General features: G+C 43.3%; 1 protein-coding gene across 1 annotated transcript; it reads right to left on the bottom strand.

Moving 5' to 3' along the window:
• On the bottom strand, positions 1–27,479 carry IFNAR1 (interferon alpha and beta receptor subunit 1). The gene is made up of 11 exons (XM_007442021.4): positions 27,274–27,479; positions 22,336–22,459; positions 21,658–21,839; positions 18,037–18,188; positions 14,756–14,894; positions 13,497–13,614; positions 12,942–13,141; positions 5,967–6,121; positions 4,868–5,012; positions 2,849–2,988; positions 1–2,083 (listed from the first exon to the last, which is right to left on the bottom strand). The coding sequence occupies exons 1-11, from the start codon at positions 27,335–27,337 to the stop codon at positions 1,889–1,891; spliced, it is 1,614 nt and encodes a 537-aa protein (XP_007442083.2). The 5' UTR covers positions 27,338–27,479; the 3' UTR covers positions 1–1,888.

The following is a 27,479-nucleotide window of genomic DNA, read 5'->3' as shown; positions in this document are numbered from 1 at the left end:
AAGCATTCTTACTTTACAGCATTTTTTCACACCTGCCTAAAACTTTTGCACAGTACTGTATATACACCTGTTTAGGGTTTTTTTTTAAATACTACTTTTGCACAAATCCTATCCCCAAAATTAAGATGACTTAATTTACTTTTGTACTTAAAATGAAACTGACATAGTAATTTGTAAATATTTCCTTCCCATGCTATCTAATTGAGATCACCAAGTTCAATGGGTAAATCTGTGAGAAATGATAAACAGATTATCAACAGCCACAAGTCTCTTAAAAAAAAAAAAACAAGAAACATTGATAGTTTATTCAGTGTTACAGTCTGATTCCTTGCTGGTAACAAATAATATGACACACACACTGTTGTTTCCCACCCTCTTTACCTTTAACTTGGGACTGTCTGCTATTTTAAAATAAATCTGATATTTCTGATAGCTGGTTAGTGATTTTTTTTCCAACCTAGAGAAGAGCAAATTAAGTTCTTAGACTCTCTTATAAAACAAACTTCATTACTATCTTTTATATACTAAGGTTTCAAATTCCTACATCTGTGCTTTTAACTGTAACTAAAATTATTTGATTTATATCCCACCTTTCTTTACACAAGTCAACATGGTGTACATAATGCTCTCCCCTCTTATTTTCCCCACAACAACCCTGTGAGAGTAGGTTGGGCTGAGAGAGAATGACCACCAAAAGCCACCCAGCCATTTCCTATTCAATAGAAGCTTGTATTTTTCAGATTAAAACTGAAATACATTGAAAAATGGGTGATCATACAAATAAAAAATAATGAAATACCTTGTTACCAATAAAATACAATTTACACAAATAATAACTGAAAGATTAGGTACAGTAATCGCATCAAGACCAACCAGCCCTTTGCTTTAACTTTCATTCAAGGGACTTACCTAGATCAAAAACTGAGAACCCTCATTTTGGGGGAAGGGGCTGAGGGCCACAGTGAATGGTGCCACTTTAGACACCTAGGTAAGGCCAAGGTTTTCCAATTTTTTCCACAGTTTTTGGATGGAATATATAGCTTTTGGGGTTTTAAACTGTATTAAGCCCATTAAAAGCATTACTGTTGTGTGCATTTTCCACCTCAAAATGGCAGGGAACTGTACTGCTGGCAGGCACAGTTGGGAAGTGGTTCCGGATGTTATAAGAAAGATATTTTGGCAACACATGCAACTGGTTTTATAAGCTCTGCCTATAACTGATGCAGATTATAAAGTTTGTAATCTACTGCTAATACTTGTTAAGTTTATCCTGATGAACTGCTTTATGTCAGAGAATGATCTTGCTTAAGACTGTATTAACAATGGATGATGATGCATGGAAAGTACCAGTGGCATTGTGATCAAACTGCATAAGGAAAGCATAATCACCACAGATATATATTTGATACACACAGACATTCTTCCTTCCTTTTAAAAATATGAGTAGGCTTTTCCTTTAGTCCTTCTGGAAATTCCTATAGACTGGCTTAGCTCATTATTGGTCCTTCAGAATTCACTGCAGTTAATGCTGTAAGAATGAAACTGTTTCTTTGTATTTACACACACACACGGAGGAACATGATTTCAGCACCAGTTATAATAAAAATGAAATATTTTCCTATAACACTTTAAGAGGAGAGAACAAATTAAATTTGCTCTTCACTTGTAGTAGTTCTTCCAACAGCAGGCCGTAAAGCTCAAAATCATGGTCAGAGGAGGTAGCTTGCAGCCCACTTTTAGGCACCAGGTCTTTGTTCTTTGTGGTCTAATGGTAATAAAAGTTATTTCTATAATCAAGTTTTCCTCATTATGATGCTTTCCTCATCTTGTTTTAGCCCATTATCTTGCAGAGTTATACTATTTTTAGTTCTGAGGTTTGATGGGATTCCTAATCTCCAGAGATGATAATGTCATCAATAAAATAGTTTCCTGAGTCTTGACTGATCTGTTCCAACTCTTTTTCAAATTTGAAGTCATCCAGGTTAAGTTTACCGGGAACAGCATTGGAATTTATGACCATACATTCATCTGTTTGCTCTTCTACAGGTAGCAAATACAATCTGTTCACATCTTCTCCAATGCTCTACAGTGGGACAGAATAAAGTAGTAAGAAAAATGTAAACAGTTTTTAAATAGTTTAATAATCACTATTACAGTATCATACAATTTTGCTGAAGCTATACTATACAAGCCACTATTAAAAGTTATATATAGAATTAAGCAAATTCATTGATGTTTAAGACTGCCTAAAATACTGAAAAGATTATTAACTCTTGAGCATTAGCCAAAACCAGCCTAATTACTAGAATATATTTTAAAATCTAAGTATTTGCACAAAAATTGACACCAAAATCAATTCTTGAACATGAGTAGGGAAGAAAGAACTAAACAGACTCTAAAACCCTGTGACTTGAATTCACAGAGCTCTACATTTTGCTGTCTTCAGTTAGTCAACAGTATGGAATAAGCAGCAATGTGAACAATCAATAAAGTGAAGAGAGATGAAATGCCGACAGCTACAGCATCCAGTAGAATAGCTTCTACTGTATGTCAGGGAGAGAGGGCATATAGGTCCACAGCTGCCATTTCATCACAATATTACTTTGGGCTTTTGGAGCATTTGAAATAAGAATGGGGATACTAGCGAGTAGCAAATTATAACCCAAAATGAATCAAAGTTCTCTGTCATACCACCTGACCTACAGAACAGCATCCCCACAGCGATGTGTATGTGCCCCCCTCCAACAGAATTTTAAAAGTTTCCACATGAACATGGGTGATATTTCTAGCCTACTTTTCCACATGTATTTTACTACTATAAATAATAAATGAAATTGTGCATAAATACCTCTATGATCGTTGGAGGCTTACATTTAGGGAAGAATGCATATTTGACTTTTTTCCAAGCACAATAAATAGCACCGATAAAACATATTATAAAAGCCATGACACTTGCAGTAATTACAGGGACTTGATATGAAGGATTTCCTATAAAACAAAAAAAGAATTAAGCTAAATGGAGTGAAACTGGGTTGCACTAGAAAGCGAAGTGGATCTCTTCTCATGTATAGCCTTGATGGCTTGTATCACCCAGGACAGAATTACAGTGGTACCTCAGGTCACGAACGCTTCTGTTCACGAACAATTTGGGTCACGAACAGCACCGTTTGCAAAATTTTGCTTCCGTTCGCGAACGCCGGATCGGGTGACGAACAGGATCCGCGGCCATTTTCCCTCCCATGACACGTGGTCGTGGCTTCCTGTAGGGAGGGGGACTCTCCCTCCAAGCAATAACCGCCTCCCCACCCACCTTCCTGTCCTCCACACCAGAAGTCGCATCAAGCAAGGATAGCGTTCTCTCTCTTCGTACTGTATTTTGTTTCATATTTTTGTGGTTTAAAAAAAAAAAACATATGGTTCAGAACGGATTAACCGTAATTACATTGAACATTATGGGAAAATTTGATTCGGGACACGACCAAAATCAGGTCGCGACCAAATTCGGAGGGGTCAGAACGGATTAACCGTATTTACATTGAACCTTATGGGAAAATTTGATTCGGGTCGCGACCAATTCGGGTCGCGACCAGAGTCGCGGAACGAATTAAGTTCGTGAACTGAAGTACCACTGTATATATTTGCGTACATATACACTGAGCAGAAAGGGAGAGGAAAACACATGTACCTATCTCAGTGTAGCTTTTTCATTTTTAAGTTTCTTTCTCAATGATAACAATGAAAAAATCTGACTATACCAGCAATAGATGGAAGGTCAAACAACTATTGTCATACAAAGAGACTTTGGATCCAGAGCCCTAAAATCACCTCCAATATGCCTCTACAGTACCTATTTGAAAGTTTTAGTCTTGCTACTATCAGGAGCAATTGATCCATGGAAAACAATGGAAGTACTTCCCCTCTACCAGTAGAAGCCAGCAGAGTGTCATCCCCATAAGAATCATAGCTCACCAGCAATTGGTTAGGTTTACATTTTTATCTCTGTATTTTTATGATATCTAGCATAGCCGCAGCAGTATTTAGCTATTCGTGGCTTTTTTATACCACTCATACTACCAGACTTTGGCCAATGTATGAAAACACAAAAACAAGCCATCCAGTAACATCTGCAAAACATATATAAAAAACAAAGGCAGTCCCAAGTCACTATTCAACTTTGAAAGCCCACCAGAATAAAATGTTCAATGCCTTCTGAAATGTCAGTAACAAAGGGGTCAGGCACACCTCTAAGCATGAAGTGTTCCAAAATACTGGGCTATTTCAAAGAAGTCTTGGCTTCTGGCCCATGAGCCCCTAACCTTCCTGGCCTTTTCTAGATTAATTTACAGGAAGATGGTGGTTGAATGTTGACCTTGGGCTAAGGAGTCCCATATTCAGTCCCCATTTTACTTCAGAGTTCTCTTGGACTGTTTTCTCTAACTCATATAGATGTTTCTATGTGGATAAAACTAGAGAAGAGTCCCATGATGCCTTCAGCTTTCAGAAAACAAATGTGATATAAATAAATGTAAAAGTAATAAAGATAACAAAAAGGATTATTGTGGCTTACAAATTATTTTTGTGCAGAAATAAGGACATCTACTCACTCCTAATTATATAAAGGCTCTGAGACTCAATTTTGTTTCAGTGAGAGCTCCAAATAAAATGATTTTACGCATTCTAATGGAATACGCATTTCACGTAAGATTAAACACAGTTTCTTATTGAATCTGCCATGTCATGAAATACCATACTTTTGAGTCTTTCTCAAAATCATTCCAAAGAATCAGAGTTATACTATTAAAAAATCTGCTCTCAACTCTGTGAATATTCTGAAGTTGCATTCCTTTTAAAAGTTATGTTAACATACCTTCTGCTGTTTTAATGCAAGTTACTTTGCTAAAGGCACTATGTATCTTATAGTCTTCAGTAAATGCTTGCACTTGTAAGCAATATAATGTTGAGGAGGTCAGATTTGAGATTATAAACTGTGATGGTTTTTTTTTTAGTTCTTTCTGCAAAAAGAGATGAAAGAGAATGCATACATGGATAAACCAGACGAATAACTAAATCAAAGTAAATTCTAGGGAAAAGATTTTATCTTTAGAAGCAATACATAATTGCAGAAATATGGCTCAGTCAATCCGAGAAATATTTTCCAAGGAATAGGAAAGTACTGGTGACAACTGATGGACTGTCATTGGACACTATTTCCTAGTTAACAGTACTTGGGATGACACATTTGTGTTTTAATGCTCCTGAAAAAAGCCACATACAGCACAGGTGAAAAAGTTATCGTTTCTACTTGAAGATACTGGATTGAAAAGACAAAATTATACTATATTATTTAAGGATTCATTTTAAAAGGATACATTAAGAGGAGCTATACTTGTACATAATTTGAAAATTATTTGAAAAATATGCTTCAGAAAATATAGAAACACAAATACAGCATCTCTTTAAAGTAGCCACATTGTTTTACAGGCTTGTGTGTGAGCCTGAAAACTTCTGTTCTGTGGCTATTCAGTTCTATAATAGAAATGTCACATTGGAGAAGGTATGGTGTATTCACTGTGCTGTTGGTATGTACTTAAAAACCTGCAACTTGGATATGTAACTATTTGGCAAAACAAAACCCATACATTATTTTGAAGAGAATAATTCTAATGACAGGAGTTCTGCAGAAGTGCACTATAAAATCTTGATGAATGAGGACACACATACACACAAGCAATAATTGTTTTGTATTGGGCTAAATGTTGAAATAATTCAAATGGAATGTAAAATTGTGTTGGCCAAGCCTGTTAGTATAGTATGTCAGTAATTTCTTCATCATCTTCCAAGTGGTCCAGTTGGACTGCCACAGCAGCAAAATTATCAAATATCCCATAGGATTATAAAAGGTATGAGGTAACAGTAAAAGGCTTTGATACAAATCTGTGTTTACTCTTGAAAAATAAAAATGTTACCTTCACAAATGAAGAAGCTGTCCAATACCAAACGTGGTAAGTCAGCGTATATATTGCACTCATTGCATTGTTTTCAGATTCTCCAGGAGATGCGATGAAAACATTAATTGAATTCTCACTGGCATTGATTGAGACATTTGGTGGGCCCATTTTATCTTTAAAATAATTTTATATTTATTAAACATTTAGCATGCTTAATATTGGAACCAAAAACTCTAAAGCAAAATCTCTATTTCAAAACAGTTCTTAAAAAATTACACTTTTTTTGACAGGCAAATACACTGTGAATTCTGTCTATAGGAAACCTGTGTAATTCTAACTACATCCTTCCGAGTTCAGCTAAAGATTTGAGAGAGCAATCCATAATGAAATACTGCTAGGAAATTTCCATTCATTTCAGTGGGATTTGTGACATTACAGGCAAATGAGAAATCATTTTCTATCTGGGGGTTGTCAGGTTCGGCCGGCATGGCGCTTCAAGGAAAGCTTGCCACCGCACCGCACTAACTTCGCTACCAGCTGGTAGCCGAGGAAAAGAGGAACTGAAAGTGCAGTTGATTAATGGGCCACCTGCGCTTAGCCAAACGGGAAAACCGCAGCGGAAGCTTTAACTTTACGCTGATAAGCGGTGCGAGCTAACAATGAGCAGGGCCACGGGCAGCGGAACGAGATCACCGTGCAATCCAGAAGCCTCGGATTTTGCACGTGACGGGAGGAACCCAAGGGACCCAACCCACGCCGGAGGGGACTACCAATCAAGGACAATGGGACCCGGGCTGAACCTGCCATTCTGGACAATTAAGGGGGATGATTTGGGGGCTAATAATCCGCGGCGGTAACGCAATCGGGGGGCGAAAAGCGCAGGAAGGGGAGAAGTATAAATGAGCAATGTAAATGTACTAAGCCAGTCCTGGCTTTGCTTGTAACTGTTACATTACGCATGAGTAAACCTCTTTTGTGAACCACACGTGTCACGGGAGTTTCTCTTGTCGAACAGGGCAAATCTTACATAAAGCCAGGACTCACCACTAACGCTACCCGGTACCACCGAGGAGCACTTCTCTTTTTCAATCACAGGCATGGCCAGCGATGAGGAATCCATTGGTCAGTTGGAGCAGAAGGAACCCGGACTCACAGAGGCGATGGCGGAGACACCCTGGAGCGACGGGATGGTGGCCAGGGCCGGAGACCCACCGCCGGAGTGGTGGTTGATGTGCGTGAACCAGGGGCCAGACAGCTCGGGGGTCACGATGACCCGAGGCTCGGGAGCTCAGAACCGCGAATGGGATGAGAAGTTCACCCAGTTGGAGGAGAGGGTCAAGCAGCACCTAGACTCCATGCAGGCGATGCTTCAGACCCTGCTGCTGGGAGCAGTGCCATCGGCGGCGAGCGATGGCACAAGCAACAGGGGTGAAAGCCCGGTACCCCAACTGGCACTGCCACCAGTGCCCCGGTCAGTGGACCGACGGGCAACAGACGCCTTGAGGCTTCGGGGCATAACCAGGAAGTTCTCGGGGAACCCTGAACAGCTGCATTTCCTAACGCATGTCCGGAGCTTCATGCGGGGGGGGGCCACCTGTTCGCTAGGGACGAGGACAGAGTCTCCTACGTGGCCGAGCTGCTGGACGGCCAAGCGGCTAGCTGGGTGATCGGACTGTACGACGCCAACGCAGCGGAACTGAGGAGTTTCCCGGACTTCATGCAGACGCTCCGGGACAGGTTTGAGGACACATTGAGTGCCAAGCGGGCCGAGGACGACATCCTGCAATGTAAGCAGCGGGATAAGTCTGTGTCCGAATACACCTTGGAGTTCCGGCGGCTGGTGGAAAAACTCACGGACTGGCCGGAATCCCTAAGGGTGAAGTACTTTAAGAGGGGGCTGAATCCGGAGATCTTGGAACGGGCGCTGGGTCGGGATGACCCGTCCACGGTGACAGATTGGATCTGGCTGGCCAGGACGGCGGAGTCGGCATGGCAGCAGATTCAACAGAGTGCAAGGAGGTGGGACCAGGCGAGAGACCGGCCGAGGGAGAGATCCCCAGAGGAGAGGCGGAGCAGCCGGCGACAGCCCGCCGGAGGGCGAGACACAACTAAAGCCCCGAACCTGTGCTTCAGGTGCAGAGGTCGAGGCCACCGGGCGGCGCAATGCCCGACAGAGCGGGAAGGAGCCCCACCCTGTTCCGAGGTCAAGCCACAGCATCCCTCTGGGAAGCGGGCGGGTGACCGGCTGCGGAAGAGTGCAGTGGCAGCGGTAACCGAATGAGGCCAGCTGGGGTGGTCAACTCCTGAGACGGTGTCTTCTGGGGAGGAATCGGAGCCGGTGGGAAACGGGGCGCACTCGCACTGAACGGCGTCCCAGTGCGAGCCGGGGAGCCAAGACGCACGGACCCAATTGGTGACGAGGACTGCCCCCGCTTTCGGGTGAGGATACGCATTCGGGGTGTGACGTCTGGAGGGGAGGCCCAGCTGCAGGCGCTGCTGGACTCAGGCTGCACCCACTGCCTGATGCACCCAGCGGTGGTCTCGGGGCTCGGCCTGCAGCTGCGACGCCTCCGAGAGCCCATTGCATTTAGCCAGCTAGATGGCTCGCTAGCAGGGGGGGGACCGGCTCAGTACTACACTGAGCCGGTCCAAATGACAATCGGGAGTTACCGAGAAGAACTGAGGTTCGTGGTGGTCCCGATCGCTGACTATGCGGTGATGCTCGGCTTGGCGTGGCTGCGGCGACAGAACCCACGTGTCAACTGGACGGCAGAGGTAGTGTGGTTCGGGGACGAGGAGCCAGCGAAGCGCGAGGGCAGGCGGAGCCGGCAAACGGCGGCTATCGGGACCGCGGCCGCAGACGAGCAGGCAGAGGATCCGAGGCACAGGGAAGCGAGGCAGGAGCAGACCGAGGCTGGAACCTGACCGGCGGCAGCAGTGACGGAGGCTCCGGAGACCCAAGGGCCCGCGGTGATACCGAGACGCAGGCAGGCAACGGCGGCCAGCGGGACAGCGGCGGAGCACGGGCCCAGACCAGGAGAGACCACAACGAACGGCGGCATCCAGAGGCAATACCAGAGCCTGGTGGCGGCATTCGGGGAGGAGGAGTCTGACCAACTCCCACCACACCGACCAAGCAACTGCGCCATTGAGCTAGAGCCGGGGGAAAAACTGCCCATGCCGAAAATGTACTCCCTGTCAATGAAGGAGATGGGCGCCCTTCGGGAATTTATAGACAAAAACCTCGTGCGGGGATTCATCCGACTCACGAAGTCACCACTAGCGGCCCCGGTACTATTCTGGGAGAAGGACAGCTCGCTCCGGATGTGCGTGGACTATCGGGGCCTGAACGCAATCAGCACCGAGTACAACTACCCCCTCCCCTTGATGAAGGACCTGCTATCGCACCTGTCTAAGGGGAGGGTGTTCACAAAACTGGACTTGCGCGAAGCATATTCCAGGGTTAGGATCCATGCAGGAGATGAATGGAAGACTGCGTTTAATACCCCGCTCAGAAGCTATCAATTCTCCGTGATGCCGTTCGGATTAAAAGGGGCACCGGGGGTGTTTATGCAGCTAATAAACGAGGTGCTGCACGACCTACTCTACCAGGGCGTCCTGGTCTACCTGGACGACATCCTCATCTACACCGAGACCCTGACGTAGCACGTGAAACTGGTGCGCACAGTGCTCCAGAGAGTGTTAAAGGTGCAGCTATACGCAAAACTCTCAAAATGCGAGTTTCACCGGGAGCAGCTGGACTACCTCGGCTACCGTATATCCAGTCGGGGGATCGAGATGGACCCGGCGAAAGTGAAGGATGTCCTGGGCTGGGAAGCGCCGTGGACCCGGAGGCAACTCCAAAGCTTCTTGGGATTTGCAAACTTCTACAGACAGTTCATCCCGAACTTCGCCCAAGTCGCTCTCCCCCTAACGGACTTGCTAAAAACCAAGGGCAGCGGGAAGCCTCCCAAACCCAGCATGGCGCTCACGTGGACTGCGGAATGCCAGGGGGCGTTTGAGGACTTAAAGCGGCGGTTCACGGCAGAGCCCATCCTGCGCCACCCCGACCCGGATCGGCAATTCATCATCCAAGTAGATGCCTCGGACGTAGCAACGGGGGCGGTCCTGCTCCAGCCCAGCCCGGAGGGGCCCCTCCACCCATGCGCCTACGCCTCCCGCAAATTCACCAAGACGGAGAGAAGGTGGATAGTGTGGGAGAAAGAGGCATATGCGGTCAAGTGGGCCCTAGCCACGTGGAGGCACTTACTGGAGGGGGTAGCCAAGCCGTTCGAGGTGTGGACGGACCACAAGAACCTCGAGGCCCTGAAAACCCCGTGGTGGCTATCCCCCAAACAGGCGCGTTGGTCCCAATACTTCGAAAGATTCAGTTTCACCCTAAAACACATCCCCGGGAAAAGGAATTTCCTCGCAGACAGGCTGTCTTGCATGCCCCAGCATGCCAGCCTGCGAGAGGAAATCGTGGACTCCATCATCCCCGCCAGCAGGCTGGCTGCAAAAGCTATAACCCAGAGCCAGACTAGGAGAGAGCAGCAGGACGCGGCACCTGAGGTAAAGCAGGGGTTTGCGGAAGCAGCGGAGCGGGACACTTGGCTCAAGCAGAACCGAGACGTGCTAACCAGCCAAGGGGATTTGTGGTGGCATGAAGGAAAGCTATATGTGCCCAAAGAGTGTGGCAGGGGGTCATGGAAAGAGCCCATGACAGCCGGAGCACGGGGCATTACGGCTTCGTGAAAACGCTCCATTTAATTTGGCAGCAGTTCTGGTGGCCAACGCTCCGGAAGGACGTGGAAGCATACGCGGGGGGTTGCCCAGTGTGCGCAACAGCAAAAGGGGCCAAAGACAAGCCTAGGGGGCTAGTCCAATCGGTGGCGGATCCCAACGGCCCATGGCAAGAGATCGCCATGGACTTTATAGTGGAGCTACCGGAGAGCAAGGGGAAGACCGCCATTTGGGTGGTCACGGACTTGTTCTCCAAACAAGCACACTTTGTAGCATGCCGGCAAGTCCCCACGGCAGAAAGGTTGGCGAGGCTGTTCGTGCAGCATATCTACCGGCTACACGGCGCGCCCCGATGGATCGTCAGCGATCGGGGTGGCAAATTCATTGCGTGGTTCTGGAGGGAGTTCCTGAAGCGGGTAGGGACGCAACAAGCCCTTTCCTCTGCGGCACACCCGCAGACGGACGGAGCCACGGAACGCCTGAACGGGGGCTCGAGCAGTACCTGCGCTGCTACGTGGGGCATCAGCAGGACGATTGGGCGGAGCTACTGCTGTTCGCAGAAGTAGCCTACAACAACGCCGTCCACAAAAGCACCGGCTTCTCCCCATTCAAAGTGGCCACCGGGTGAGACTTCGTTCCCATGCCGGAATTGCCTCAGCCGGCATCCCGAATCGACTCTCTGGACTCCTGGTTCGCCCAAATAGCTGCCACGAGGCAGGCGGCGCATGCGGCGCTGCAAGGGGCCGAAGCCGAATACAAGAAACATGCGGACCGCAAAAGGCTCCCCGAGTGGCAGTGGAAGGTGGGGGCCAGGTGTATTTATCGACTAGAAACCTAAAGACACACCAGGCTTCGAAGAAGCTCAGCCCGAGGTTTGTGGGTCCGTTCCCCATCGCGGAGATCATCAATCCGGTAACCATCAGGCTGACGCTCCCCAAAAGCCTTGGGAGGATCCACCCGGTGTTCCACTGCAGCTTATTGAAGCTGTACCAGCCAGGGAACGCCTGGCACAAGGCAAAGTTGGCACCGGCACCCATCATGGTCGGCGGGGAGCAGCACTTCGAGGTTAAACAGATACTGGACACCAGGAGGCACAAGGGGCAGGTCCAGCTGCTGGTGCAGTGGAAACACTTCCCCAAGTCCCACAGCGAATGGGTAAGCAAAGCCCATATAAAAGCACCGGACCTAGTGCAGGACTTTTACAATAGATACCCCGGGAAGCCGAAATAAAAAAGGGGGGGTCTATTGTCAGGGGGGCGGTATGTCAGGTTCGGCCAGCACAGCGCTTCAAGGAAAGCTTGCCACCGCACCGCGCTAACTTCGCTACCGGCTGGTAGCCGAGGAAAAGAGGAACTGAAAGCGCAGTTGATTAATGGGCCACCTGCGCTTAGCCAAACGGGAAAACCGCAGTGGAAGCTTTAACTTTACACTGATAAGCGGTGCGAGCTAACAATGAGCGGGGCCACGGGCAGTGGAACGAGATCACTGCGCAATCCAGAAGCCTCGGGTTTTGCACGTGACAGGAGGAACCCAAGGGAACCAACCCACGCCGGAGGGGACTACCAATCAAGGACAATGGGACCCGGGCTGAACCTGCCATTCTGGACAATTAAGGGGGATGATTTGGGGGCTGATAATCCGCGGTGGTAACACGGTCGCGGGGCGAAAAGCGCAGGAAGGGGAGAAGTATAAATGAGCAATGTAAATGTACCAAGCCAGTCCTGGCTTTGCTTATAACTGTTATGTTACGCATGAGTAAACCTCTTTTGTGAACCACACGTGTCACGGGAATTTCTCTTGTTGAACGGGGCAAATCTTACAGGGGTAAGGTGGGTATTCACTCAGTCCTTTTGCCCTGCCTGATTTTTGTGTCCAACTGAGTTGTTGCGCTAAGTGTATAAGGGGCCATATGGGTTTTCCTTTCCAAATGGGGAATTATGATCCAATCATATTGTGTGAAGGTTTTTAAGGGGTAAAATGGGCACCTTCAGGCTCTGTAAACTCCCTAACCATCCAACCACATTTTTTTTCTTTTAAGAAGTCAGAAAATGTCACCCATGCTTACTGTGCTTACTAGGAGGGGGACAAATAGGGTATTTAAGGCCACAGAGAGTGTGTTGGTGTGTGCATACACACACAGAGAAAAAACTGATTACAAGCTGCAGTACAGGAATGGTGATGAACAATACAAAGTATCTGTGTATTATGCATATGCAACAGCAGAATGGATGGTAAGGAGGTAAAACTTACTTTGTTGTATAGGTACAAATTTTAGGTTTTTAGACCAAGGTGACTTGTTATGACTATTCATTGCCTGCACACGGAGATAGTAAATTCCATTGGAGCCAATGGAAGATGAGAGATCACAAAATGTAGTTAGGGTGTTTTCACATCCAGATGCATTTTTCCAATCCTTTGAAACATCAGGAGAATAGTTCAGTTTGTATCCGCTATAGGAACAGAAGGTGAATTGAATGCCATACATTTATCAGCACAATATTATACCCCAGCTCTAACTAAAAAGTAGTTCAATTTTCTGATTTTGGATGGGAAATAAACAGTAAAGTAAGTGTGTTAAACCTCCAGTATGTAGATAATCTCTTTTATCAGTTAAAAACCCCTCTGTCCCACCAATGAAGTCTCTTTATTGCCATCATTCTTTTCATGGTCATCTGCAGCACTTGTACACGCCTCTACTGATCAAATGTATCAGCACACACATATATGCTAAGCTTCAGAACAATAAAAACAGTAGAAATTAGATGCAGTGTGAAAATAAGAAGTATACATAGCAAGGATTCTTACTGAAGGAACTGTACTACGAAGCTCACATTTCCATCATATAGATTATCCCAGTACAAGAGATGCTTCATATTCAAGCTATGAATTTGAAGATTTTCAGGACGAGGCAGACCAATCCAAGCTACAAAGAGAAAAAAAATCCTTCCAAGTAGTTTCAGGAAAAATAGCAAGAATGAAGAGTTAAATACAAGTCTCTAATCCAATCAAACAGGAAACAAGAGTTCTGTTGGCCTCTTACAGTACGGAACTATCAGTGATAGATAAACCATTATTAAATGCAAGTTCTCCAATACAGTTTTTTTGCTTGGTGCCTAAATACAGCCATTTTGCCTCTACCACTTTTTTTCCTTATGGAAATGGTCTTTACTGCTACTTGGAGGAGGAAGAACAGGTAACTGCTTATACATGCTTTCAGTAGTCTTTCTCAAACTGGAGCCCTGTAAGTGTGTCAGTTGTGATTCCCACATTATTCAAAACAAAGCTGGGAATATTAGCTGGAGTTGTAGCCCCAAACTTCTAGAAAAGAGTAATATTAGACATATATGCTCAACTGATAAGCAGTGAGAATTTTCAGGGGTGATAACATTCATCTAAGGTTCCATTTTGATGAAAGGTTGATGGCATTTCTGTAATACAGGCTTAATTTACACAAATATAAAGGCAGGACATAAAATGCAAAGTTCATAACTTTACCATACCAACAAACTCCTGTTCCCATCAGATTTCTACAATCTTGCAGAAAAACAAAGGCAGCCATCCCCACCCCACCCACTTTTCAGAATTTGACATTTTTGCCAGATTTGGGCTTTACTAAATCTCTTCACTGGCTTTTGGGGAGAAGGTAGATGAATAGTATACATTCTTTACTGGCCAATTTAGCTCCTATTAACGAATACATTACTGAAGTGTTACTGGGTATTAGCTACTTTCTTGGCTTAATAAAATATATCACAGTTATCAACTGCCCCTTTGTCAGGTCTTAAGAGACACTGCCTTAAGGTACCCACTTTGATAGTTGTATTAAAGAAATCTCCAAATTTCTAAAATTATGGTAGAAAGGGATATAGATGAGATATTCAAACTAACACCTCTCCCATATCTTAATTACGCTAGAGTGGGGGAAAGACAACATGATTCTGGATGCCACATTGTTGTAAATAAAATGTCATATTTTTATTTTTTTAAAATATGTAGTTTTTTTAAAAAAAAACCAGGGTAGAAAGGATTTCTATGCTTAAAATGAATACACAAGAAATACATACCTTTAGAAGTCTGCATACAGTGCACAGGACTGTAAAAAGAACTGTGATCAGCCACACATGCTTTAACTTTCAAACAGTAAGTAGTTTCTGGTTCAAGATCATAAATGATTGTACCTGGAAAAATATTTTGTTTTCTTTCCTATAGAGAGACAATTGAATTTACTGTTATTGTTATGACTATGATTGTAGTAATTATTATTGACAATTCTTATGCTGCTGCAGAAACAGTTAAAATAACATGTAATTATTGGCTTAACATAGGTATTATTTAAGATGCTGCATCTTAATTTGTTCAAATCAGAGTGCATTTGGCTATTAAATTACCATTTATCATGTAACTTTTATTTTAAAATTTGGTCAAATACTTGCACTTAACCTGTAAAATGAGCTTTTATGCCTATGTATTTATTTGCCCAAGTTCTTATGCAGCTAGTGGACTTTTTCAGATAGCCAAGATTTTTTCCTTGCGTAATTCTTGTGAATCCAGTGTTTATCAAGCTTGGCAACTTTAAGATAAGTGGACTTCAGCATGCTGGCTGGGGAATTCTGGGAGCTGAAGTCCACACATCTTAAAGTTGCCAAGCCTGAAAAATACTGGTCTAGAAGTACAATCAAATTCAGAACATAGCTTCATCCCTCTCCAAAGACATGGAAGCAGTGTCCCTAACAAACATTTCTATGTTCTTCAGATGGCAAGACCAAGCAAAGTACTCCTGGCAGATATATTAGTGGGAAAATCTAATCCTCTCTTCTAGTAGTGTAATTTATTATCATGCGCCAGGAAATGTACTGAAACTGAATTAGCTGTTAACAATGAGCTGTTAACAATTAGCAGGCTTAACAAACTCAAAGCTGAATAATAAATAAATAATATATGCTCAATTCTTCAATGTCAGTTGTGCTGCTTGGCATGTAAGAAAACACAATTTTTGGTCTTCAGTCTCTGTAATTTACAAAATAAAAAGGTCTCATTTTATCTACAATATAAAAATGGCCCAGTAGGTATAAAAACAAGTTTCTTTTAAAATGATAATATCAAAGTGTAACTATACCTGCTATATCCATGACCCATTCTTGCTAACAAAAAGTCGTGTCTTCCTAAATTAATTTGTGCATATGCAAATTGAACTAGATTATGATGTCTGACTTATCCATCAGTCAGGAGCACAATGACATTCCCTCCCAAGTAGAATTCCCATATTGTTCATAACAGAACAGCTACCCCAATGCAGAACGAGTGTTTACTGTTTTTCACATCAAAATGCCACCTACCACTGCCGGGCAAAAGTGCATACTTGTACTTTTTCCTTGTGGAGAAAGCAGCAGTATGGGGAGAGGAGTCTGGGCAATTCTGAACAGAAAAACAGCACAGAACTAATTTTCCCTCTTCTTCTCCAACCTCCTTCTGCTTCTCAATAAAAGTACAAACCAGGGAGAACCTTTGTATCTGGAGATAGGTGCTTAAGTTGGCAATATGCCTAGACTTTGTTATCTTAACACTAACCAAAACAAGAAAGAGTAAAGAAAAAGAAGAAAAAAGAATGCTTCTGCATTCAAATGATTATCAAATCTGTGAATCTGATCTTGGTAACTGATACAGAAAGTAGCTGGAAAGCGCATGAAATATTGAAGTTGTGCTGACCTTGCAAAATTTTTGCTTTTTGTAAAAAGCCTTCTCTTATCAGACTTCTTTAGTAAAATCAGAATAAACTGATATCTTATTTTGGCTGGGACCTCACTTCAGCTGAGACTTTACTGATTCCTAGTGAAACATATGTAAAATCTCATACCTTGTAGTAACATGAAGGAATTGCATAATAATGATATCGGAACTAATTCCAGTTTTCTGTCTCACTAAAGGAATTTTAATGACATGTTCAATCTCGACTGGAAAGTCCCAAAAAGAGGAACTTGCTAAAAAAAATTCTCCATAAAATTCAGCCAGGTTTGATTGACTCAGGGGTTTTTCAATGCCAATCACATGTAATTTTTTCCTGCACAATTGTGACTCTAATTAAGTAATTGTTTATCCAAAATATTATGACTAGCTTGAGTTATACCCTCATGAGTAACCCATCAATCCTCACAGTGAGCCAGTTTATCTTGCATCAGCTTTAAATCATTTTAAGCTCTGCCTAATCTTGTTGCATCAGTTTCAAAACTTACCCCTGAGTCAGGATAAACACAGCCAATCTTTTTTTTTTTTATTGATGCAGCAAGAATAGTATAAATTTGAATGTATAAAAAGTAATGAAAACTCAAATATTTCCAGTGTGGCAGTGGATCCAGGCAGTGATGGAATATTTCCATCCAGGCAGTGATCAGTTATGAAGGCCTTCAGATCCAAGCAGAGTCACTGGTTCAAACTCATCCCAGATCGTACCACAAGACCAAGTCCCAGGCATTTTGGCTGGACCTGCCCAGTTGGAATCCACATCATAGTGGATCTGAGTGACTTTATCTGCCAGACAGCCAGAATATTCCTTCCAGCAGCCCTGCAGATCATCCTGTGGCCTGTCCCTGCCCAGTAGGAACTGGGTCACCCTAAACAGGGCCACTAGACAGCTATCCACAGATTGAATAAGAGTGGAGAAGTATTGATGTTCTGCCACCCTTATTGCCACAAGGTAATCCCTAATATGGAGTCTTATCCATGCTTGATCAGACTCACTCCGTGCCCTCCTCCAACATTACTCCAGGAATCTCTTCTGCCACTTCATCTCCCAGAGCTCCTGGAGGATCCACCAGCACTCTGGAAGACTGTAGAGTGGCCTTTCCATGGCAACAGACTGATGTTAATGTCCTCCATTACCAGATCACATCACTGCTCTAGAGGGGAAAAAAACAGATCTAATGTGCAACCCCTGGTATGTGTTAGGCCATCAATGATTTGGGACAGATCCATGGTTACCATGGAGGCCATGAACTCTTGCACTGTCGCAGACTCTATACCACCAGCTAGCAGATTTTGGTAGAAAAGAATCAAAGAGGGAATATACATACTTGAACATTTAAGCTATTTCAGACTTAATTCTCATAGGGAACTTGAGAAAGTTGTCAACCACAATGAACCTCTATTGAAACCCCACATTTGTATACTAAAAGGAAATACTACAGAATTCAACAGAACTTCTGAGTGAACAGTAAAGAAGTACAGCTTTAGAGAATTTGTATTTCTGAAAGAAAATATACAAAATTATTTCACATATACTTCAGTCATAATGTACCAGATTTATATATCATCAATATCTCAGCAAATAGTAATCATACGAGGAACAAACCTTTGGATGGGTTGCATTTTTCCAGATAGTTAGCTCGTATGTTAATCTGTCTAGCTGCCACATTTTTTGTTGGTCTGTCTCAGGTTGTAAAATATTGATTTTTACATCTCCATATATTGATTCAAACCAAACTTCTGGAGGACCCACTTGAGCTGTAGATGAAAATATCAGCAGAAAAGATTAATAGTACTCACTCTGGAGTACTTACTTACACAGTGCTAGGATAGCAGAGAATATGATTGGGTAGCTATTGTCATCCATGAGACTCTGCTGGCATCAAGATGCACTATTTTCCAGATAATGAGATGTGAGACCTTGTTTGTGTGGCTAAGCCTAGAGGGGCAGTTGGGCTTGCTGCTGGTGTCCCACCCCTCACTGTATGGCAGTATCCCTGCCAGGGCTGCTCAACCCAACTGCTAGGGTAGCAGTAGAATCCCCCAAACTGGTGGTGTTGGGGCCTACAACTTGCCTTCCCTGGCAAGGGGTCTAGAACAGCCCAGGAATTCATGACCACCATAACAACCATGGACCTGACCCAACTTACTGAGGACCCAAGGTGCATGTCACATGCTAGGTCTAATTTTTCTCTTGGGGCAGATGCATAGCCCCTTGTCAAGGACATATAACTCTCAGATTGCTATGGAGTAGTGGGAAAGGACTTATTAGATGTAAACTCTAGATAGTCATCCAATGGATCCAGTGGGTTTTCAGAGTGGGAAAACTTGGCAGGTTTCCTGAGAATCTGGTGGGCAGTTCAGTTGAGGCCCAGGTCACAACTGGAATAAGAGAGAGACTAAGGTCCATAACTACTAGTTGCATTTGTGGATGACCTTTGGAGAAATTAGGATTGGGGGAATACAACCCTCCTGATCCTCCTTGATCTCTCAGTGGCTTTCAGTATCGTTTCAGTATCACTGGGCCATCTCTGCAGGGCTGGAGTGGAGGGCACTTTTTGCAATGGTTCTCCTCCTTCCTGGGGGGAGGGGTTTCCAGTCAGTGGAAGAGGAGAGATCTGCCTGGAAACCTTTACTTTTGGAGTGCCTCAGGGCTAATTTTTCCACTTCTTTTTAACAACTACATAAAACTGCTGGGAGAAATCATCCACTGGCACATGGTCTGGTATCATCAATATGCTAATATAGCCAGCTATACTTCCTGGCCCCAGGTCAAATGGGTGATATGGTACAAATGCAAGCCCAGGGCCTGGAGGTTGTCAGGGTCTGGATGGAGAGGAATAGACTCAGACCAAATCCCTCAAGATAGAATGGATTTGAGTTTATGGGCCAAACAATTCCAGAAAATACCATATTTTACTCTCAGTAGAGTTGTACTCCCCCATCAAGAGATAATTCAAGACTTGGGGGTCCTGGACTCATAGCACCTACTTGATCAGCAGATGGCAGCTATGGCCAGGAGGCTTTTGTAGTTTGATGTTGTGTACCAATTGTAGCCTTTCCTGGATCAGGAGACCCTCCTCACAATCACTCATATTTTAATCACCTCCTACTTGGATTACTGTAATGAGCTCCAAATGGGTCTGCCCTTGAAAAGCATTTGAAAATTATAGCTGGTACAAAATGGCAGTCCAGGTAATGGTGGGTGTATCTCAATACCTCTCAGACTTACGAGGTAGACCAGACAGGAAACTTGATCAGATAAGCTAATTCTATTTTATTGTAATAGTACATTAACAAAATCCTGCAAGTCTGAAAGTACATCTGTCCTCCTGTCTCCTTTATACCCCAAGAAACTAGGGAGGGTCTGTTCTGAGCCCCTTGCCCCACCCACATTCTTGATGTGGGCTAAGTTGCCTTTTATCTGACCATTCCCTTGGCTGTGACTCTTTGCTCTGTCTCCCAAGGTCATTCCCACATACCATTACAATACCTTTTGGTGACCACTTACTTCAGGAGTTGCATTGGTTGCTGGTTGGCTTGCAGGTGTGATTCAAGGTGCTGGTTATCACCTTTAAGGTCCTATGTGGCTCTGGACTAGTTATATGTGGAACTGCCTTCTACCATATTAATCGGTCTAATTAGGTTGAACATGGTCCACACGCTCCAGATCCTGTCTACATGAGAACTCCATCTGATAGGGTCTCAGAAGCTGACATTTTGATTATTGCTCCCATACTCTGTAATCTCCTCCCCACAAAGATCCTGTCTACTCTTTCCCATCCTGATTTCAAGAGAGCAATTAAGACCAGGTTATGCCATCAAGTGCAGGAGGAGAGCATGCTGTGACTGAAGATTTTAAATGGGTAGACATATGTTTTTGTATATTTCCTTTTTTGTATAATTCTGATACTGTACTCGGGTTATTTTAGGGGTAGGTTTACTATTTTTTTCAGAGTTTTCTTGTTCTGCAAAGTTTCTCATGAGAAGCATTAAAATAAAACAGAATAAAAATAAAGTAAAGCAAGGTAAAGTAAAACGGTTTACTTGTGGCCTAGTGGAATGCCATGGGTGAAGTTGATCATTATGAGTTAGTCCACAAATCATGGTTAAAAAAATAATGGCATGTTGCAATGTGTGAACACAACCACAGGTAGTGCCTTTGATTCAGCAGATTTTAATGAAAGATTGGAACACGCAGTCACCCTCTGGGGGAGATGGGCGGCATATAAATTAAATTAAATTAAATTAAATTAAATAAATAAATACAGAGCTCTTGGGAAATGTCTGTATATCAAAGAGTCTGGCATGCAAAGAAGGTGGCTAATGTAAAATTGAAAAACGATATGTTGGAAAGAAAGAGAATGTTTAGTTTTCTAGCCATAAGAGGTAGCAAGTGAGTAAACAGGGAAGGGTTACCACCAGTAATACAAGGTAAGAAATTGGTAGCTGTCTGACAAAAGATGAATGGGAAATAATGAGGAGCTCCCAAAGAAAAATGTTTAATCTCCTATCTTCCCTCCTTGGGCTTCCCAAGCCAGAAAAGTTTTCATCCTCAATGTTTCTCTTAAAAATTCTGAAGTTCTACTGCATAAAGGTGAAATAGGAAGAAAATGTTAACAAGGACAAGCTTCTCTAATAATTGGAAAACCTTTTGGTACCTCAAATAGAAACTCATGTTATGGCAACTTGAAGCCTGGCCATTACATAGCAATATAAAAGCAGTCGTATAGATGCTTTCAAGCTCAGTTCAACTCCTGGTAACTCCATGGAAACATCTCCATTCAGTTTTCTTGGCAACAGTGCAGAAGAGGTTTGCTACTGACTTCTTCTGCATTTTTTAAAATTTTCACTGGTTTTAACCAGAGTTCTAACTAAAAATAAGGGGAAAAGAAATGTCTCAAATGCCAGTAAGAAAACATATTTTACTATGTGAAAGCCCAGTGCATATTAGAAAATTCTTTTATCAAAGACACTACAAAACAAAATCATAGGAATTTTCCAGAACGCTTTGAACTTTCACACAATAAAATCTATTTTCTTACTGGCACTCTGCCATAGGAAGGGGAAATCATGTCTGCCCTCTTCTTCTATAAGGACTAATCAGGCCTGACTCTGCTTAGCTTCTAAACTCAGGCAAAATCACTGAGATACTACTGCTGAAAATATGTATGTTTAATTATCAACCATTTTCCATAATGTGAATAAACAAGGCAAAGATTCATACCTTCCAGATAAGGAATAAATTCTAAAGAGGTGTAGTGAGAGTGATTTTTCACAGTGTCCACTCTTACAGTCACATTGTAAGTCTCCAAATAATCTTGAATTGTTGACGAAAGATCACATTCTGTGACAGTTATTTTTTGACATTGAGGAATAGCTGCCCAGATTTCAGTCCCTGTGGAATAACTGAAAAAAGAAAAAGGTCTTGGACATGTTTTCAAATAAAATGCTGGGAAGCAGTCATTCATTAAAAAAGAAAAGAAAGAATGTTATGACACCTATGTTGATCCCAGAAGCATTACGGAAGAAACCCCCATCCTTTGTAGCACTCTAGTTTGCCCCATAAATAAAATATATACTTTATTTAAAAAAAACCAGATGAATCTGTCTTGTAAGCATCAAGAAGACATCTGCATGTACAGTGCTGTTCATTATTATTATGCCTGTCTTAAAGTAACACAAAAGTTATATGCTACATGTTCTATGCATCTGCCTAATTTTAACCAAAATAGAATTCCATTCAAATTGAATCTTCAAACATTTTCATTGTAGAAAATAAACACTGATATGGAACAAAGACATATCAGTATTAATATTTATATCAGAGTAAAGACATATATTGAACCAATATTGCCAACAATGTTTCAAAAATGTTGCAAAACACAGTAATATGTAGTCTTACCTTTGGAATTCTACTGAATATGTTACATTGAGGCCACATGGATTATCCCAGTCCCATTTCAAGGTGATATGTGCGTTAATAACATGGACAGTAACATTTTGTGGGTGTTCCAGACATGTTAAACCTGTGAATATTTTAGCAAACAACATTTATGCTTTACTATAGACAATGTAATGTTATGTACATTTTAACATTTTCTGCTACACTTTAGGAAAGAAGTGTGTTAAATATGGAACTGGGTGTTTTTTTTTAAAATTCAGTATAGACAGCAGTGACTGGAAAACTGGTTAAAGATGATTTGCATATTTAAAAGTGGTCTTCAGGGCACTACATGGGCTAAGGACCCAACCAAGCTTTAGGCTCAAAAGAACTTCAGGTGAAAAGTAGTAGCATATGAGTGCATACAGTGGGGCAAAAAAGTATTTAGTCAGCCACCAATTGTTTAAGTTCTCCCACTTAAAAAGATGAGAGAGGCCTGTAATTTTCATCATAGGTATACCTCAACTATGAGAGACAAAATGAGAAAAAAATCCAGAAAATCACATTGTCTGATTTTTAAAGAATTTATTTGCAAATCATGGTGGAAAATAAGTATTTGGTCAATATCAAAAGTTCATCTCAATACTTTGTTATATATCCTTTGTTGGCAATGACAGAGGTCAAACGTTTTCTGTAAGTCTTCACAAGGTTTTCACACACTGTTGCTGGTATTTTGGCCCATTCCTCCATGCAGATCTCCTCTAGAGCAGTGATGTTTTGGGGCTGTCGCTGGGCAACACGGACTTTCAACTCCCTCCAAAGGTTTTCCATGGGGTTGAGATCTGGAGAGTGGCTAGGCCACTCCAGGATCTTGAAATGCTTCTTACGAAGCCACTCCTTCGTTGCCCGGGCAGTGTGTTTGGGATCATTGTCATGCTGAAAGACCCAGCCACGTTTCATCTTCAATGCCCTTGCTGATGGAAGGAGGTGTTCACTCAAAATCTCACGATACATGGCCCCATTCATTCATTCTTTCCTTTACGCGGATCAGTCGTCCTGGTCCCTTTGCAGAAAAACAGCCCCAAAGCATGATGTCTCCACCCCCATGCTTCACAGTAGGTATGGTGTTCTTTGGATGCAACTCAGCATTCTCTCTCCTCCAAACATGACGAGTTGAGTTTAGAACAAAACGTTCTACTTTGGTTTCATCTGACCATATGACATTCTCCCAATCCTCTTCTGGATCATCCAAATGCTCTCTAGCAAACTTCAGACGGGCCCGGACATGTACTGGCTTAAGCAGGGGGACACGTCTGGCACTGCAGGATTTGAGTCCCTGGCGGCGTAGTGTGTTACTGATAGTAGCCTTTGTTACTTTGGTCCCAGCTCTCTGCAGGTCATTCACTAGGTCCCCCCATGTGGTTCTGGGATTTTTGCTCACCGTTCTTGTGATCATTTTGACCACACAGGGTAAGATCTTGCATGGAGCCCCAGATCAAGGGAGATCATCAGTGGTCTTGTATGTCTTCCATTTTCTAATTATTGCTCCCACAGTTGATTTCTTCACACCAAGCTGCTTGCCTATTGCAGATTCAGTCTTCCCAGCCTGGTGCAGGTCTACAATTTTGTTTCTGGTGTCCTTCAACAGCTCTTTGGTCTTGGCCATAGTGGAGTTTGGAGTGTGACTGTTTGAGGTTGTGGACAGGTGTCTTTTATACTGATAACAAGGTCAAACAGCTGCCATTACTACAGGTAACGAGTGGAGGACAGAGGAGCCTCTTAAAGAAGTAGTTACAGGTCTGTGAGAGCCAGACATCTTGCTTGTTTGTAGGTGACCAAATACTTATTTTCCACCATGATTTGCAAATAAATTCTTTAAAAATCAGACAATGTGATTTTTCTGGATTTTTTCCCCCATTTTGTCTCTCATAGTTGAGGTCTACCTATGATGAAAATTACAGGCCTCTCTCATCTTTTTAAGTGGGAGAACTTGCACAATTGGTGGCTGACTAAATACTTTTTTGCCCCACTGTACTTCTTTAAACTTTCTGTGTTGGTAGTAAACTTGGTTATTTGGCTGACATATTATTATTTTGGTTTACTTTTAAGCTCCCTGAGAGGTTTTCAGTGAAACATGGATTGATATTACTTAGTAAATATAGTTACTTAGTCCCCCTTTTCTTTAACATGTCAGCAAGTGGGATGATTTTGATTCAAAGCATCTTGTGACAGAATAGAAAAGCAGATTTAAATCTGTCCTGAAATCAGAGTCTACAGAAGATCCAACTCTAATTCATGATGCTCACATTGTGGAGAACATGTCATACATTTTGAAACAGAAATTGACAAGTAATCCTCATTCCAGAACAACAAGCAGAAGCAGAGTATGTCAAGGACCATCTAGGAGAGACAACATACTGTACATTAGATGAGAGGTAGTAAGTTACAGCATAGGAGGAATTGGCACTCAGGGAGGTTGGTTTCTAAAATTTGAAAAAAATGAGAGAAAATCTTTGTTCCTTGGATGTGATATAGTTGACGACACTTCCCTTTAAGCATAAATGTTTAGCAAAGAAAATAATTATTATAAATTCTAAAACAACTGATGATGGCTTTGTATCTGTAACCCACTAAGCTAGGAACTGTTGAAGATGGCCTGCTTTTGGCTGTGCATAATGGGAAATCCAGCCATTGTTGAAAGCAGTGAAGGCAAACTACAGAGGAAGCAATAAGGCCAAGGCTTCCTTGATCTGTTTATTTATTTATTTAACTGTGCTTTATATGCCATTCCAATCCAGCGGACTCTGAGCAATTTATGCAACCAATACATAGGGTTACAGACAATACAAAAAAGCCACAGGAACAAAACATTAATATCCAGCTCAGTGCATTTATACCTTGGAAATAGCACGGTCTCCTTAATGCCTCTCAGAACATACACATTTGCATTATGTTCTTGATTCTGTTATTCTCATTAATGCTAATTGATGACTAACACAAGAAACATGAAATGTAGCAGTAACAAGATCAAAATGTTTGTAGAAAAGGAAATTAAATATGCAGATTTTTGAAACATCTTTTAGGCCAAATCATATTATAGTACATATTGGTTAAATCAACTTTTGATTGACCTTCAAACTGGTTTGATTTAACAGTTTTCTAATAAAAAGCCCTGCTCTTTGAAATAACAGTTTGTCCAATTTGTTTATTCCATACATTGTGCTATTTTTTGCATTCAGGTACTGTACACTCCACTTCTTAAAATTCTTACCTAATTCTTACCCAATTAAGACATATACATTTTTAAGCACACCCAAGTCACAATCCACATTTCACTGTTCCATTGCTTCATCAATAAGTTTGGAGAAGAGAAAGAAAAGCCCACCCTATTACTGTTCCACTGGTGAAACTATAAAAAAAAAAAGGACGATGGAAAAAATGCCCATGGAGAGCAGCAACTGGTGACAGGAAAGGAAAAGCTTTTCTTGCCACAGCACTCAGGAGCCAAATGAAGCTCCACAGGCAATCTGGGCACCTGTGCTTGCGTTGAGTCACAGAATTCTACTTTTGATGTGCAGCAGGAAAAGACAGGCAAAAGTTGCCTTTGCAGTGGGCTGGAAGCAAGTTGAGGGCCATGTTGTGTGTTCCTACCCTCAAGAAATGGTCATTGACCTATATTCTCCCTGGGGCCCTTCCAGTCTTCCTTCCTGGAGAATGCCTGCAGGAGAAAAGCCTTCACCTTACAACTGAGGACACATTTGTTTGTACAAGTCAGGACCAGGCCTTAAGGGTCTGCTGAGACCAATCTGCTGAGTATTTGGAAGAAAACTCACTTATAACCATGCTGCCCCTGGTCACTCTAACTTTTGAAATCAGCTGGGTACCAGAATTTTGGAAGTGACTGTCACCTTGAAAGATGGTGAGTATAGCACCTTGTAGACATAGAGGTGGGGAACGTGTAAAAGAAAGCAAACACTGGACTCTCCAAAGATGTAGAGAACCCACTGAAGTTTATTCTTCCAGGTCTCTTGAACTTTTAAGGGCAGGGGTTGAAAACAAAAACAGTCCTGGAGAGTCAGCAGTCCAAACTAAGAATTCAAAGTAATTAAGGAGGTGAACTGATCTGGCAGCAACACTTTGAGGCTTTTTCTCCTGTTCTTGCTCCAACAGTCTCAGTAAGACTTCCAACCTCTGCTGGGAGCATATAGCCAACTCCTTACTTGAGTAGTCTCTGGTCCCTTCTCTTTGAGTAAGGCTTTCCAATACGAGGAACCAGCCCCCTTCTCTGCCTGGGCAATGAGCTCAGTTCTGGCCAGGCAGCACAGAAGGGTGAGGGATTCTCCTGGCCTGAGAACGGTAACCTGCTTTCTCTGCAGCCTTCTCTGGGATCTGCTGTCTCCCTCCACCTTCTTCTCCAGCCCTCCCTCCTTACACCTGCCCCTTCCTCAGAGCAGCCTTTATGCTCGGCAGGCGCTGATACTCTGCTGCTGCTGCGGCGGCTCATTCATGAGGAGGCTGCTGTTTTCTCTTCACCACAGTGGGATCAGGGGTGAAGGGGCCACAGCTGAAAAAGCCCACTAAATATTTCTTCGTGGCCTTCAGCCTTTTTCCAAAGGACAACCTCAGAAGCGCATCGGAGCCCAGTTCCTGGGGACCCTGGCTTGTCCACACGCTCCGTTTCGCAAAGGCTGAGCGAGGAAATCAGAGCTCTCGTTCCGGGATGTCCCTCCTCTTATTTTAAAAGGCGAAACTGTCACCTCCGATAAAGCGGAAGCACCGCCAACTTTTCCTCGCGATTGCTTTCTCTGCCAGGGCTCACGCCGAGTCCAGAATGAGACGCAGTCATCGGGAATACTGCCCGCCTTTGCCTCTCAACACTGCAGCCAAAGGGGCACAAACCCCATCTTTCCAAGCCGGCATTAAAGGCGGACCAGAGAGGAGAAAGAGGAGCGAACTTACCCAGGCTCTTCGATCCCATTCCCAGCGCGGCTGCCACTATAAACCACGCGCGCGCCCTTTCCATGCCTCGCCCCGGTTACGAGCGGCTCCAAAGCACTAGGAGCAGCCAGTGGCTAGCCCCGGTAAAGCCCGGGCTACTACTGCGGCCACGCCCAAACAGTCACGACACGTGACCGGACGGGCTGCAACCATTGGGGCGCCTCCTG

Source organism: Python bivittatus, unplaced genomic scaffold (assembly GCF_059951505.1).
Source record: "Python bivittatus isolate LINGU-HERP-01145 unplaced genomic scaffold, Pbiv_v1 ctg000350_np1212, whole genome shotgun sequence".
Lineage (NCBI taxonomy): Eukaryota > Metazoa > Chordata > Lepidosauria > Squamata > Pythonidae > Python > Python bivittatus.
This window is presented reverse-complemented; position numbering and strand designations above follow the sequence as displayed.

Coding starts and splice junctions, on each gene's coding strand:
- IFNAR1 (XM_007442021.4), bottom strand. CDS start 27,337: ATGGAAAGGGCGCGCGCGTGGTTTATAGTGGCAGCCGCGCTGGGAATG. Junction 5,013..5,966: donor CAGCTTCTTCATTTGTGAAG/GTAACATTTTTA, acceptor CTCTTTTTGCAG/AAAGAACTAAAAAAAAAACC. Junction 2,989..4,867: donor TTGCATTAAAACAGCAGAAG/GTATGTTAACAT, acceptor TTTGTTTTATAG/GAAATCCTTCATATCAAGTC.